This window comes from Ostrea edulis, chromosome 4 (genome assembly GCF_947568905.1).
Source record: "Ostrea edulis chromosome 4, xbOstEdul1.1, whole genome shotgun sequence".
NCBI lineage: Eukaryota > Metazoa > Mollusca > Bivalvia > Ostreida > Ostreidae > Ostrea > Ostrea edulis.
This window is the reverse complement of record NC_079167.1, coordinates 64,170,641-64,185,776: the sequence shown is the minus strand read 5'-3', so window position 1 is coordinate 64,185,776 and position 15,136 is coordinate 64,170,641. Positions and strand designations below refer to the sequence as shown.

General features: G+C 35.5%; 2 protein-coding genes across 8 annotated transcripts in view; one reads left to right on the top strand and one right to left on the bottom strand.

Moving 5' to 3' along the window:
* The window catches only part of LOC125672195 (p53 and DNA damage-regulated protein 1-like), a 93,669-nt gene that overhangs the window by 46,203 nt on the left and 32,330 nt on the right, over window positions 1–15,136 (top strand). The window lies entirely within an intron of this gene.
* LOC125672191 (C3a anaphylatoxin chemotactic receptor-like) overlaps window positions 10,510–15,136 on the bottom strand; it is a 32,310-nt gene continuing 27,683 nt past the window's right edge. For 3 of the 5 annotated variants that reach the window (XM_056163454.1, XM_056163453.1, XM_056163455.1), the window contains one exon: window positions 10,510–12,589. In XM_056163454.1, coding sequence (XP_056019429.1) covers window positions 11,505–12,578 — 1,074 coding nt within the window. In that variant the 5' untranslated portion in view covers window positions 12,579–12,589 and the 3' untranslated portion in view covers window positions 10,510–11,504. Of the gene's footprint in view, window positions 12,590–13,230; window positions 13,756–15,136 lie in introns of those variants that run through there. The other 2 variants (XM_048908348.2, XM_048908349.2) reach the window with 2 other exon arrangements.

Sequence of the window (15,136 nt, the reverse complement as noted above, 5' to 3'; positions counted from 1 at the left end):
GAATCCCCCCCCCCCTTCCCCCGATCATTTTAAAAAAAAATAGAACTGTCCAGAAAAGCATGCACATTTTTATTTAGTCAGAATAAGTAGATTCGGGGGGACTTAACTCGGCCCTTGGGTCCCCACCAATTGTTAACGTCGAGTTTGGTTTGTTACAACTATTCAATGGATTAGTCTTAAGTTATCGTTTATCGAATTTGGTAATGCGCGAGATGTTGAAGAGGTAAAGTTCAGGAGCCACGTTTCGCAGGAATGTACCGCGTTTTCTAAGTATAATGGCGTACCCCCCTCCCCCAATTAATTGATCGCTTTTATGCGTCTAATGTGATCAGCATATTCAAACTAGTCTCCTATTTAACCACTGGCTGATCTAGATAATTCTGAACGAAAGGATGCAGTAAACTGCTGGATGTCTGGGGACTCTATCCCTAGTGCGTCCAGTGCAAAGCCTTGGTGGAGAAGAAGAGGGGGGTGTTGCAGGGGGAGGGCGAAGTCAGTGGCGGATTTACCCCCCCCCCCCTTAAAATTTTCAAATTTTAAGGTAAATCTTGGTATCTTGTTTAGAAAAATGTATTAAACGATAAAAGAAGCAATAATTTCTTCCATTTCCGGAGAAATAAATGAGAAAATCTTTTGAATTCTTGAATTACTTTATTGAGAGAACTTAATTTTTTCCAGAAACTCTTAAAAATTTGCGTCATTTAAAATGGCATTTTACTAATTTCACTTTATCAAAAATGACATATTTCAAGCCCTGTAAAATCTGTAAACTCCAGGAGCTTCCGGGGGCTTCACCCCCTGGACCCACCAGACCCCCTGCTTCATAAAGTGGCGCCCCCGTAACTGCAATTCCTGGATCCACCCCTGGAAGAAGTGCGTTCTGACAAAATAAAACGTACATGCATGCTTTTTTCGTCATCTATATACAAAATATCACATTTGTGAAGGGAGGAAGGTGGTCTCCCGGCGCAAGATTCCTCATTGCTAGCTACATGTATGTTCAACTAGTCCTTATATGGAACCGATCGCGGTAGTTAAGTGATATACCCTTTGATTCGTAACCGTGAAGTCGCATGTTCGAGTTCTACTTGTGTCATGGCTGAATCAAACTTTAGACATAAACATAGTTAATACTTTCCCATACGCATTGCTATCTAAAAGTGAGAATCACGGATCTACCTACCCGTACATGTAGCATAGTAAGTCTATTTGTGGTATGTTACCTGCAGCTGGTGACGGCTAAATATAATTGGACCTAAACTAATGAAATCCTTCGTAACAAATCAAAATAAACAATCCCTCGGATGCAATACAAATGAAAGATTTTGCAATGCAAATGGAAATTATACAATGCAAACGAAAAAATTATATAATACAAATGGAAAATATAGAATACAAATGGAAAATTATACAATACAAATGAAAAATATAGAATACAAATGGAAAACATACAATACAAATGGAAATTATACAATGCAAATGAAAAATTATACAATGCAAATGGAAAATATAGAATACAAATGGAAAATTATACAATGGAAATGGAAAAGATCAAATATTGCAACGTTTGACATGCCATATTATTACAGACGGTGCTTTATTCTGATACTGATGAAATATTTACTTAGGATACCCTCATGATATGCGGCACACACTATTATAATAGCTCCATATATTGTGAGTTGTTTTACAATGAATAAAACAGATTTGTGTAAGAAATGATAAAACACTTGTTTAAAAATTAGAGAATGTATATTGTCACATGTACGTCATATAACACTTAAACAACTCTGCACTGCGTTATCCATCCTCACTCTGTGTGGAGAGAACGTAATCACAACACCTTGACTTTGTGAGGATGTGCGTCACCTTGTCTCTATTTGAAGGTTTGTACTTGTCTATGCTATTCAGGAGTTGTCTCTCTTTGTTCTTGATTTACTTTCTTGAGTTGATACTTCACAGTGATGTTTGATGGTGTGTCTGTCTATTGAAAATACCATCCCGTCTATCATGTACAAACAGCCATGGAATGTCATTATGAATTGCGTTATATAAGGGGTGAACATTGAAAAGGTCGTATCATTCATTATTATGATCAGACTTAAAGGCATGGCTGTAGTTATGAACTTATTTATAAATACTATAGTATCTTGTTTTCTAGTACTGTCAAACAACTCTACATTAGTATTCCAAGAAAAAAAAAACCCACTACATTTTACTACAAAGGAACATTTCATATTTAAAATTTAAAAACAAATTAAATCGCGAGGTGGGATGATAGCCCTATGATATAAGCTGTTAGAATGTATTGTGCTTGTTCCGTGTATGTAAACCCGTACCTCGTTATATAACAGAGATGTTCTTATCAAATGGAAATCTGCATTTTGATGACGATAGTAGTTATGTTGCTTATTTTCGGTAGGGAAAAATCCATCAGAATTGACAGATGTGATAGGCTGGTGGCTATTGAGTGACATTATCTATATTAAATCGTTATCATTCCGATATTATTCGTGTTTTCATTTGTTTTTAAATAACTGATAACTTCGAGAGTCGGGATGATTTTCTTTTTATGAATATGATTTCTTTAATATAGATATACAAACTTTATAAACCTTCTGCACTGTGAAGAAATATTGAGATCGTTATAATTGGTAGGAGATGAAATGTTTTCTAATTATGAAATTGCAATGATTTAAAAAAAAATTCATATGAAGGGTGAAAATGCTAGTGAATATACAGAAAACTCATAGCTTATAGACTGCACATATTCACTTTACAGTGTACCATTCAAAATTAGTAAACAATGCATTATATATAAAGATGTAATGTTTTCAATTGGATCATTTGGTGGTTTGTTTGGGGATTGGGAGGGGGTATCATTATTATTATTATAAGAAGGGTGTTTGAAGGTTGTACATCTATTGTCAGATGGTGGGAGAGTGGGATTGACCGGTAAGATTTTTATGAAAATACTCGTGTGCAATGTTGCATGCAAGTGTAGCTTTGAAACTCTATATATGTCAAAACGAACAACATTCAATGCTTTAGATATTTGTTTTTGTCATTTACGACACGACTTTGTTATGTGAATTTTAAAGTAAGTCAACGCACAATAACACGACAATTTTAAATCTAGCACAAAACTGATATTGGATGATAAAAGGTGTTTTCATTGTCAAAATAATGCGCTACGTAATGGCGTAAAGAAGTGTGGGGGGGGGGGGGTAACAATTTCGTCATTCTGATCATAGATGTAACGAACAGGAATAGAATGATACTTATTCTAAGTCGTGTTTACAGAAGATCTGAAGAGCTCTTTACGAATTTGTAAGATAAAAAATGTCGCATAATGATGTATAGCTACAGATGCCTGCTAATACCCATCATAATGATATTTCATGGGTTGTAGTTTATTATGAGTTATTTTGTATAGAAAGAAGAGAAAGATTGAATTATTAGCAAATTCGTTTTGTTCCTTAGCGATTTATTTTTTTCATTAAGAGCCACAGTAAGAAAGACAACTCTTACTTCAAAAGGCAGCATCAATATGGTCTTAAATTGCCCCTCCTTGTAAAGAAATATTTTTAGTGAATTGATTTACTATAGTACATGTAATACAATCTAAGGAATCATAATGGTCTATATTTGGTATTAGAACGAACTGATTTAGTATAGGAGACAGCTTGACGTCGTATGGCAATAAATGTATGTTCTCACACTCTTCGCCTTGACAGAAAACTTCAGGCATTTCGATATTTTCAATCATGGGTCGCATAACGAGAAGATTGTCTGTTATATCTGTGTGTTGGTTTCGATTTCGTTTGTCTCTGATTGAAAGTTACATTTTGTAGGTATTCAGAGCTTTAGGTTCAGTAATTTTACATTTTGTAGGAATTCAAGGCTTTAGATTTAGTAAAGTTACATTTTGTAGGCATTCAGAGCTTTAGGTTTAGTAATTTTACATTTTGTAGGTATTCAGAGCTTTAGGTTTAGTAATTTTACATTTTGTAGGTATTTAGAGCTTTAGGTTTAGTAATTTTACATTTTGAGGTATTCAGAGCTTTAGATTTAGTAAAGTTACATTTTGTAGGTATTCAGAGCTTTAGGTTTAGTAATTTTACATTTTGTAGGTATTCAGGGCTTTAGGTTTAGTCATTTTACATTTTGTAGGCATTCAGAGCTTTGGGTTTAGTCATTTTACATTTGGTAGGTATTCAGAGCTTTGGGTTTAGTCATTTTACATTTTGTAGGTATTCAGAGCTTCAGGTTTATTAATTTTACTAGTATTACGGAGCCAGTGATGAGTGCCATTTTGAATTTATAGATAAATGAAATCGTGCTGTGTGTAAAGAAATTCTCTTCAAGAAATTTGATATAAATGAAATGATTGTGCAGGAGATCGCCTGTTCGCACAGGAAATTTTGGACTGTGAAGTAGATCGACCAAATTAAAATAACGAGAGCAATGTGATTTTTAAAATATACATGTATTTTACTGGAGATTAGAAATCGATAGTCCATCATTTTCATAGTTTTTGGAATTTAAATATTTTGGAAGACGTTTTTTGGTTGAAATGTCATATGATCGAGAAATTATGTCATTGGATGTTTTTGTTTGCGCGCTTTATCAATATGATATGCAATGAGAACACATTTAAACAGCAGATATTCATAATTAAAGGTATTTTGATACGCATTTTGGTGTATTATAATAGATAGTGTCGATTTTACAGTGTTTAAATCTAATTTTTACTTTTAAAAACGGTTACATTTTAATTACTATTTACACAATGTGACGTCACTACCCCCAGCCCCCCATAAAGTTACCGAATTTTGCAGCCGATCAGTTCGCTGTAATATCTTTAAATGATAAATTGATACATGTTTTCCAAAAGATCGAACGAAACTTACACGTACATGTACGTGCATATCTTTCATGAAGCATACATTAATTATAGACGTCTGCTTTGTGTAAATAGTCGCATTCGTTTTTGATAGAAGTGTCTTTTTTTATGTAGTTTTCGTAAGTTTTTTCCCAGTTAATATATTAAATGGCGTGACACGAAACGACGTATTCTGGTACCTCGTGTAAAACATTTCATCTATAAAAGTAATAAAAAACATATTACATTTTTTAAAGTTAAAACCAAACTTTAACACTGGAAATTCGACACTATGTATCAAAATACATCCTACAAGAAAGAGTGTAGGGGTAACCCTAAAATGACAAAGAATGAGTTTTTATGATGAAACAATCAACGGGGTGGGGTTGGGGGGTCTGTGACTGTCATTGCATTTATGTATTTTGTTGTCAGATTATTTATATCACTGGATGAGGTGCGTGTATGAAACTCAAACGGCGTTTAACTATTGTCCATTTAGACAAGATTGTGTCATTTCTATAAGTTCCAAATCAAACACAAGGATGACACTTATTCTGAGGTTAAAGCTACAAATAATTCATATCCATTAGGCCTACATATCGGCACAGCTCTAGCAATAAGATTTATAATGAATATTAGCATGTTTCAAGATTTTTTAAAATATAAATTCTGTTTTAAATCATATCATATAATATATATATTATTATAATACATATTATATAATATTATAATACATATAATTATGATTATAAAATATATTAAATCATATCATATCATTTTTATTTCAGAAAATATTAAGTTTCTGTTAGAAAGGCATGTCTATGGTCCAATTATTGCCTTCCTTTTTGTGCAATTTTTTTTTAAAGGACAGTAACTTGTTTTTTCATCTTAATCCAATTGTTTTCATTTAGTCGATCTTTCTGGGGGGTGGGGGGACATTGTTTTTATACTTTCCGTCCGTCCGTCTGTCTTTCAAAATCTTGTGAACATTCTCCTCCATGGGTACCTGTAAAGTGCGAAACGAAACGAAACGAAATCTACCGAAACGAAACGAAACCCACCGAAACGAAACGAAACCTACCGAAACGAAACGAAACAGATTGTATAACCGTTTCGTTTCGATTTCGTTTCGCACTTTACAGGTACCCGACCTGTGAGACTGTAACCTTCCGTTCTGAAATTTATGGATCCGAAGCTAATTGCACATGATATTTATGTACTTTGTGCTTACCTCCCCCCTTTCCAACTTTTAAAACTTTGTATCAGTCAAGCCGAAAGCCTACATCAAAGGGGAGGCGAATTTTATTTATATGTGTAAACTTTAACAAGGGCCTAAGATACCATTTTTAATTATTATAATTAAAACATTTCGATTATACAATCTGTTTCGTTTCGTTTCGGTAAGTTTCGTTTCGTTTCGGTGGGTTTCGTTTCGTTTCGGTAGATTTCGTTTCGTTTCGGTAGATTTAGTTTCGTTTCGCACTTTACAGGTACCCCTCCTCCATGGGTTAACGGATAGACTTGAAACTTTGTAGAATGCTTCATTGCCATTTGTAGATGTGTATATGGTCGGGACAGGAGGTCCAATTATTTCCCCAAAAGTTATAGTGGATCTAAGAGGGGGAATTATGTTAAAATAGCTTGTGAACGCTTCTCCGTCTATATGGCTTATCAGATAGACTTGAAATATTGTACAATACCATGCAGTACATTAAGGGGAGGAGGCTTCATTTGGAGCACTTCCAATTTTGGGAGTTGGGGAAACATTTGTTTTTCATAAAAACAATCTCTAGTTTATGTCAAATTTCTTGAAAAACAAGTGACAATTCCTGTTATTCTTTACAAGGCATGATAGCAAAGGGCGGCATTAAGAACACTTGATTTGCAATTTCATAAAGAGGCACTCGACGTTTTTAATAAAAATATTTATATAATAAGAAAGTGTCTTCCTGTAAACATAATATTGAATATTATGCTTATAGGAAGACAATAAATTTATTATAGATATTTAAAACGTCGAGTGTCTATGAATAAGACTGAGACTGAGACTGTGTTTTCGTTCAAATGTTCAACTTGATCGTTAAAAAAAAATCACTACCGGCTCTCGCGTCAAAACAAATTCCAGCGTCAAACGAGTGCACTGCTTACTACGATTGATTAATTGAATGAATATTGTTTAACGTCCCTCCCGAGAATATTTCACTCATATGGAGAAGTCACCACTGCAGGTGAAGGGCTGCACAATGTAGGCCTATGTTCGTCGCTTATGGCCATTGAGCAGGGAGGGATCTTTATCGTGCCACACCTGCTGTGACACGGGACCTCGGTATTTGTGGTCGCATCCGAAGGACCGCCCCATTTAGTCGCCACTTGCGACAAGCAAGGGGATACTGAGGACCTATTCTAACCCGGGTCCCCACGGGATGTTTCCTACGAAATCATAGGATATTAACAGAGCGTCACCTTTTTTTTTCGATTTAAGACCCAATTTAATTTGCAGGGGTCAACTTACCACCAACGAAACGAAATCTAGCGGGGTTTTCTGCACAACCGTATGTCGATCACACATTCTTTGGTTTTGCAGAAGATCGATTGGTGACCGTGAACATGGTGCACCCCAGGTAAAACCACCAGACTTGTATACAGGACTTCGCTTTTTATAACCAGAAAAAAAGTTTAGTGCAGATATGGTCTAAGTTCTCTACATTAATAGAGTGTATGTCAAATACCCGATTCGCTTACTCTTATTTTAGGTCACCTGAGTATACTCAGTTGACCTATTGCAATTGGTTGTCGTCCGTCGTCGTGCGGCGTACAACGTGTGTTAACATTTTTTTCTTGAGAACTACAAGTCCAATGCTTTTCAAAGGTATGAAACATCTTTGGGGCAATAGGAACATAAATTGTAAATTCTAGGACTCCAGCACACCTGGGGTATGGCATGCTAAAAAAAAAAAAAAACACACTGCTCAATGGCTGTAAGCGCCGAGCAAAGGCCTAAATTTTCAAATTTGGTATGAAGCATTTTTGGAACAAGGGGACATCGTGTACCGCGCCCCGGAAAGTGTATGTGTGATGTGTTTTAAAACGACCTAAACAGACCCTTAAAAATAAACAGGAATCATTGCAAACTGAGATAGCCATTTATTACGATATTAATGGAATGATACAGACATGTACAGACAACTGAGCACAATCCTTTTTGTACACTGAAATCAATAAAACGTTAGTGTATCCCATTACGACCATTAAACCTGACGGCGTGGGGATATGTGTAGAGACCCTCACTAGGTATTGCAGAATTAACGACAGAGGATCAGAAGACACTATACACAACTTGTAATCATGTTATCTGATTATTTCCTATATATTCATTGTTAAAACGCTGTGTTATTTCAGCACGTTCATTTTAGTTACACACGTGTTTATTGAAAATTATATTTTTTATTTGCAAAGAGCGATAACGCGTGAAGCCTGCTAGAGGACAGTGAGGAAAGAGAGTAAGCTAATGGGACACTTAGCTTGCAAGTTAGTGTAAAAGTGTTGTTATTTTCTATTACTAGTTTCAAATTTAAGCCACCAATTTAGTACGAAAGACGCCCGGTGATAGAATCAGTATTTCTTACACTGGGAGAAGATGGTTCGAAAAGCGCGATAATTCATGGCGTAGCACGTCTGATCTACATTGAGGCCTACGGAATCTTATCACTGATGGAGAAGTTGTCATTGGGGATTGGTTTTGTTGATTTCTTTGATTGGCTTACAATGTATTCATTGATAGATGAAAAGAAATTACAAATTGACAAGATAATGGAAAGAAAATAAGTCAAATCCGAAGGTAAAAATCGTCTACAGATGCTTAATGTCAACAACAAATCAATTATGTTATCGTAAACTAACTTAGTTTCAGTCTTACTTTTAATGTCGATGTTTGATGTCTATCGTGAAATTTCTTATCACCTTGAATGATTGCAGTGAAATCGTTTATCTATCTGTGGGATATTTCTTGAATGCTAATGACACAAAACCTCCCACGAATAAACGTATAAAATACGTATTTCCGGAAAACCTTATGGTAGATTAGGAATAACAATTTATCTTATTGATGTTTCGTCTTCAGATTATTGATAACTATCTCGTGTCAGAGATTCACGTTTATTTAAAAAGTTGTGGTAAATCATTATGGTATATTTTATTATGGAAAGATGTCGTAAAACCACATAGGAATAGTAAATCATTGTATCTACATTGTACACTGTTTAATCATTTTCTAAACATCTTTCCTTTAAATTTAAAACGTTTTTATTAATACTTATTTCTTATTTACTTCTTTTGAATATTAGTTTTCTATCATTTATTCATTCAAATGTTTCAACTTATCGCATCGCTTCTCGTCCTTTGGGCTAAGGTCGTTTACAAAATTATCTCGGCCATCTTTAGAGCAAATACCATCAAGACGGATCAAATTGTAACCTTCTTGTTTAAACTCAGGGTATGTATAGATCCCATGCAGAGTAAAAAATACATACTCTGAACTTATTGTTTACGTAAAATTATACATACATGCTAGTGTTTGCATCTCTTGATAAATCTACGAGATGGAAAAGTACAAATAAGGCATTGTACAAATCAGGAATCCCCGGTCTGACAAAATGAAATTCATGTTTTGGCGAAATTCCTATTTTGGTGCATGTTCATTTTGACTGTCCTCTATTAACGCACTATCTGGGATGAAACATCTATTAGAATTAACATAAGAATTGTGTTGGTTGTTGCAGTAATGGAATATTGAGGCAGAATTTGCAATACACATTAGTATTTACCATGATTTCGCAGAACCAATGAGTATACTTGCTTCTCTAAAATGAAGGTTTTTTTTTATCCAAATCAATTTTTTTTTATTCTTTTTATTTTTTCATGCAAAACACAAGGCCTTTGAATAGATAAACAACTGGCCGAGGTAGCCAAGAGGTTTGGACACTCATGTTGCATTTGGGGGTCCCAGGTCCGATTCTCGATTGCTGCGCCGCATCAAACCCAAGACGATTAACATAGGTAGTAAATGTTCTTTAGTCAAGTACCCGGCATAAAAAGTGATAGCTACAGGTCTTTTGAATGTAACCTTACAAACGAAAGTCCCGTGTCATGGTAGATGTTGGTACGATAAAGAACCCTTACTGATATGACCTTGAGTGTCACGCATAAGTCAAAGTTTGTCACGCCATGAAGTGACATTACGTCATAAGTGAAAAATTGTCGAATGGAGCGTGAAACAACCAAAAAGAAAATACAGAAATCACCCATGAGAGATAGAAATAACTGCTAACTAACAAGCAATGGGTGTGACCGGTCAACAGGGATGCTTACTCTTTCTAGGCACCTGATCCCACCGGTGGGTGTTGTGTTTGCCCGGTTTTCGATTGTGTATTCTTTATAGCTAGGATTTTTAAAGATTGGTCACTCGTCGTTATTTTCACCATTTTTTCCCAATCTAAATCCTGTTTCTATCCTTTCTTTCGAGTCATTCTGGTCTTCATAAATGACCCCTTTTCAAATAGTAATATCTATATTGGTCGAATAAATTCAAATTAAATGGCGTATACATGTACTAGAATATCTTTATCCAACTTTTCGCTCTCTTTTACTTCAGGTAAATTTAAAACATGACAAATACTGGACAATATATATAATAACTCTAAACAAAACGGGTCAAAATCGTATATCATTGTACAACAGCAAGCGAAAATAACAAGACGCGAACACGGTCCAGCATGGTGCTCTATCAAATAAGGAAAAGTCAAACAATAACAAACTTTAAATTAGTACTTAGTTTTCTGCATCTTAGCAACCGTTAATTACACCGCGCTGCTTAATATAAGAAATATCATTAGATATGAATTATGGCATTCAGGGCTTTTGATTTCAACTTTTATGGAGATTAACAATAAAATTGCCTTAACGAAACTTGTTTATCAATATTTGTATCTGTTAGCGACGTTCTATCCATATCTTTTTTTTTTTAACACTGTCCTCATGTCTGTTTAAATGTAGTGTGCAGCATTATATTACGACACAGTCGTAGTCCATAAACATGTCTTAACACTACATGAAATGCAGAAAAACTCCGTACATGTATATACAATGTTTAAGTGAACAAGAGGAAACCGGAAGTAGGTGAAGTCACCGATACAAAACAACTATCTCAAAACCGGAGTGCCCTGTGCTCATCAGCGTAAGGAGAGCAATCTTAACGTATGACCTTATCTGGGAGATGATGTCTCAAATTGATATTTCACTGGTGTCAGCATTTTAGTACTGCAACTTTGTATCCATTACATAACGAATACTCTAGTGAATAAAGACGCTGTATATTGCATGTTTTCGCCTTCGTATTAGTTCGCAGTTTTCTTCATTGACGAAATATCAAACGTTCAGATAGCTTTAGCGGACACGGGATGATATTGTTCATTAGGAAAAAAACCCGCCACAGGACGAACATTCTCCAATAAACAACGTATACTTCTAATAGCATTCGAAGCTGAACAATCCCCACGTGTTCAGAAACAACCAACATCACTGTATACATATTATGAAACATGTATTTGACGATCATCATGAATTAGCCAGAATCATTCGATTTAACCTCCGTTAAGCGAAATGACTCTGTTATGGCAAATCTTTGCTTTTGTTTTTCTTTAGGGCAGCAAACAGTATAATACAACCATCTCAAAGATTGTTTCACGATGTTGCGGAATTTGGATTCTCCTATCAAATATATAAAAGGATTGATAACATTGTTGATAAAAAATGCTCTGGCTAAAAGCGGAAGCGTTCCCAAGACAATGGGACTCGGTGGGAAAATATTTCCTCTTTTGAATGTGGAAATCGCATCCAGAAGACAGTTCGGTAAATAACACAAAATGAATGCCACTGTTATTGCAATCATGAGTTTTGTTATTCTGGGGTTCAATTTATTTAGTCTTTCATTGAGGTTCCGAGTCGTTTGTTTTTTGGCATGACGTTGAAGGGCGAAAATTACCAAACTGTACAGTACAGTCAGCAACAAAAACACTATAACGTACACGACAAACAAAGTGGTGGAGTAGATAAAGGGGTATTTAGTACCCCGAATGACGTCATCGATAGAGCAGTCAAAGCCAGTGATGTTCCCCGGGAGATACACGTGTTTTATTCCTTGTATGATTGCGTTAGGCCACGAAAGGGCGATGGCAAGGACGATTGATGCTGCACATAATAGACGCGCCACCAGCAACGGGGTGGGCTTTGAATATGGGTGACAAATCTTTTTGTATCTACCGGCCGCCATCACAACAAGAACAAACGCAGATCCGATCTTTAGGACATTGCCAAAGAAACGTCCACTTTTGCAGAACTCCTCGTTATAGAACATTACAGGGTATGCGTTGTCAACGACCTCAAGGGGCATTGGGATGAGGCAAGAGAGAAAGTCAAGCACAGCTAGAGTTAGGATGTACAGTCTGAACGTGGACGGTGGGTATTTCAGGGAGTATGCAACAATGACCACTGTGTTTCCAATCAGTCCTACGATAATCAGAAAGACGAGGAAGATGACCGTTGGGAGGCGCTGTTCAGCTTTCGATGCATTGACTTCTTCTAGTGTCTGATAAATATTTCTAGAAGTATTAGAAATTATTCCAGTCGAATTGTCCATTTTGCTTGATTCTGAAAAGTAAAAGATGAAATATATGTACAAAAATTTACATTGCTTGTGTTTCAGATAGATACAGAGTTTTGAACTGTTCACCTGCACAATAAAGTAATAAATTACCAGCAGTTTCACGACAAGTGTGCGTCACATGAGCAAAATAAATGGTCAGAAGATGAAGGCATGAACACGTGATTGAAATGTCAAACTGACCTGGTCGTCATGAATTTGGAAATTCAATAATTGATTTGGCGCTGATAGCTTAGGTTAATAACAGAACTAATAGCCAAATTAAAGAACTAAAACTCGAAAGCTTAATTCAATTAGCGGTGTTTGTTTGTTAGTGTTTATTTTATTTTGGGGTGTTTTTTCCGTAGTTTAAAAATTGTATTCCATTTGTACTGTCATGATCCTTTCAAAATCGAGTTCAATGCGATACTGGTCAACCGTCATCTAAATATCTCTCCCATGGGAGCGACTGGTTCATCGATTTCTTTATCTGTGTCTCACTTTCTGATGTGTAATTCAATGAAAGTAAATTAACTCTATTTAAATGATAAGAACTGTGTTAAACACAAGTTAGAACTTTGAGAATCGTAGCTACTAGAATTGAGATATCATAGAACAGAATTGGGTATTTGACAAACCGTATACATACCTTCTTGCAAGTAAACCAAATACAAAAGTTATCCGATAATTACGAAAATTAATATTGTTCCTCTGACATCGCCTTCACAGTGCTAATAAACAAGTAAAACTATGTAGAACACCCCGCTTGATTTCTTTGACACGTGTGGTGTTTTGTAACCGTCACGTCGAATTAACGGATTGTGTCATGATTATCTCGCACAAGTAAATCCGTCAGTCACTCTCCATTCACAAACTGTCAGTGTATCACTAAGATAGCTATATGTCCTTAACATGCAGCTTACACTAAACATGTCCCTCCGTATCTACTTCTCCTTTGATGAACAAAGCACTATGTCGGGTTACTTTAACACTGATGAAGCGTTGAACAATCTGCATAGATTTTCATCTCTAGAGAGAATTATTAATTAATAATTAAAACTTGTGGCAAATTTTCAAACATGTTATCTCTAGGGTATATGATACGCAGATAGTATGGACCAAAGACTACATCGGAGTAACCGGATGGTTGAGCGCGGAATGGTGAGATTTTCCCGGTATAGGTGTGGGTGTGATTTCCTTTTCTTACCATTGGGTATCCATGTTTTGATTGACGGAAAATTTCACCGGATATTTAACGAAAAGTCAAACAAGTAAATGAAAATAAGAATGATAATATCTTAAACGGTTCTTTTAACCCAGTTATCCCAATAGCTAACGTTCTGAGTTTTCTAATGGACTTCTTAAAAGCATTTTCATCTAAAACTTCGTCATGTTTTAAAGCCCTTTTCTTCACAATTTTTTAATTAGAATTCGATGCTTTTCTATAATTAAATGATTTTTTTTCAGTACAGTTAGAGTGTTGATGTTTAGCACTTAGGTCTTAGTGTGTTGTCTGATCTGACCGTTTGTTGTGAAACGTCCAACGCCATCAGCTGTAGGATTGAGACCCGTGCGATGGACATCAGGCCTTTTGATTTTGATAAAAGTCTTACTTATTCACAATATGCCCCCTTTATTAAAAATGAGACTTAAATCAAAACTGAGCTCGTGTAAGTTTCATAGCCCCGGAACCTAGTGAATCCGGTAAGGAATCCTTTGTGGTGTCAAAGCCTTCCTTGACAGAGGACATCGGTTTTGTAAAACAAAAGTCATCGGAAAGATCCGTTACGTAATTTTCAATTTTAACGCCGAATGCTTGGCAAAATAACAATATTATTAACTTAACAACCCAGATATTACGCGACGGAGGCTGAAGCTACCACGAGGGTCGGGAAAATGATCAATCTGAGATTTGTGCTGAATCTTCAGCGTGCGTTATATATTTCATAAAGATATAAAGCTGCATCCGGGATTGATACTTAAAGAGCGACGCATCCATTGTTTGCAGTGAGATATATTTAGAATGCATGTATGTGATGTACTTTAGCTTGTGTTTCTATCCATTATAGTTTCTGGAGAACAAGTATTTGTAAATTTAGACAAACACGTGTGTCCAATTTTATCTAACTATCGATTTTAGTTAGGAATTGGTGTATTTAAGAGTGATGATGTAAGTGTCTGAAAATATTTAAAACTGTCAACTACTTGCCAAAGACTCAAATTTTACATGAGTAAAAATAATTACTATTGTCCAATTTTTACACCTTTCAGTGGATTATTAAAATAATATATGATTATTATTCGAACTTGAATGTTAAATTTAATAAGGCAGTGAGAAAGAGCATACCTGAAAATGGTTTGCACTGCACTTAAACCTCAAAAAGGTTTTATCAAATCGAAATATGAAGAAAACATACAATTTATTTTATTTCACCACGCAACATAATGTATGGAAAATATATGCCACAATAATCAATGACGTAATATAGTATGACACTGATAGACCCCTTTGTTAGTAAGGATGTGAGGGGGGGGGGGGACTCTACCGAAGAGAC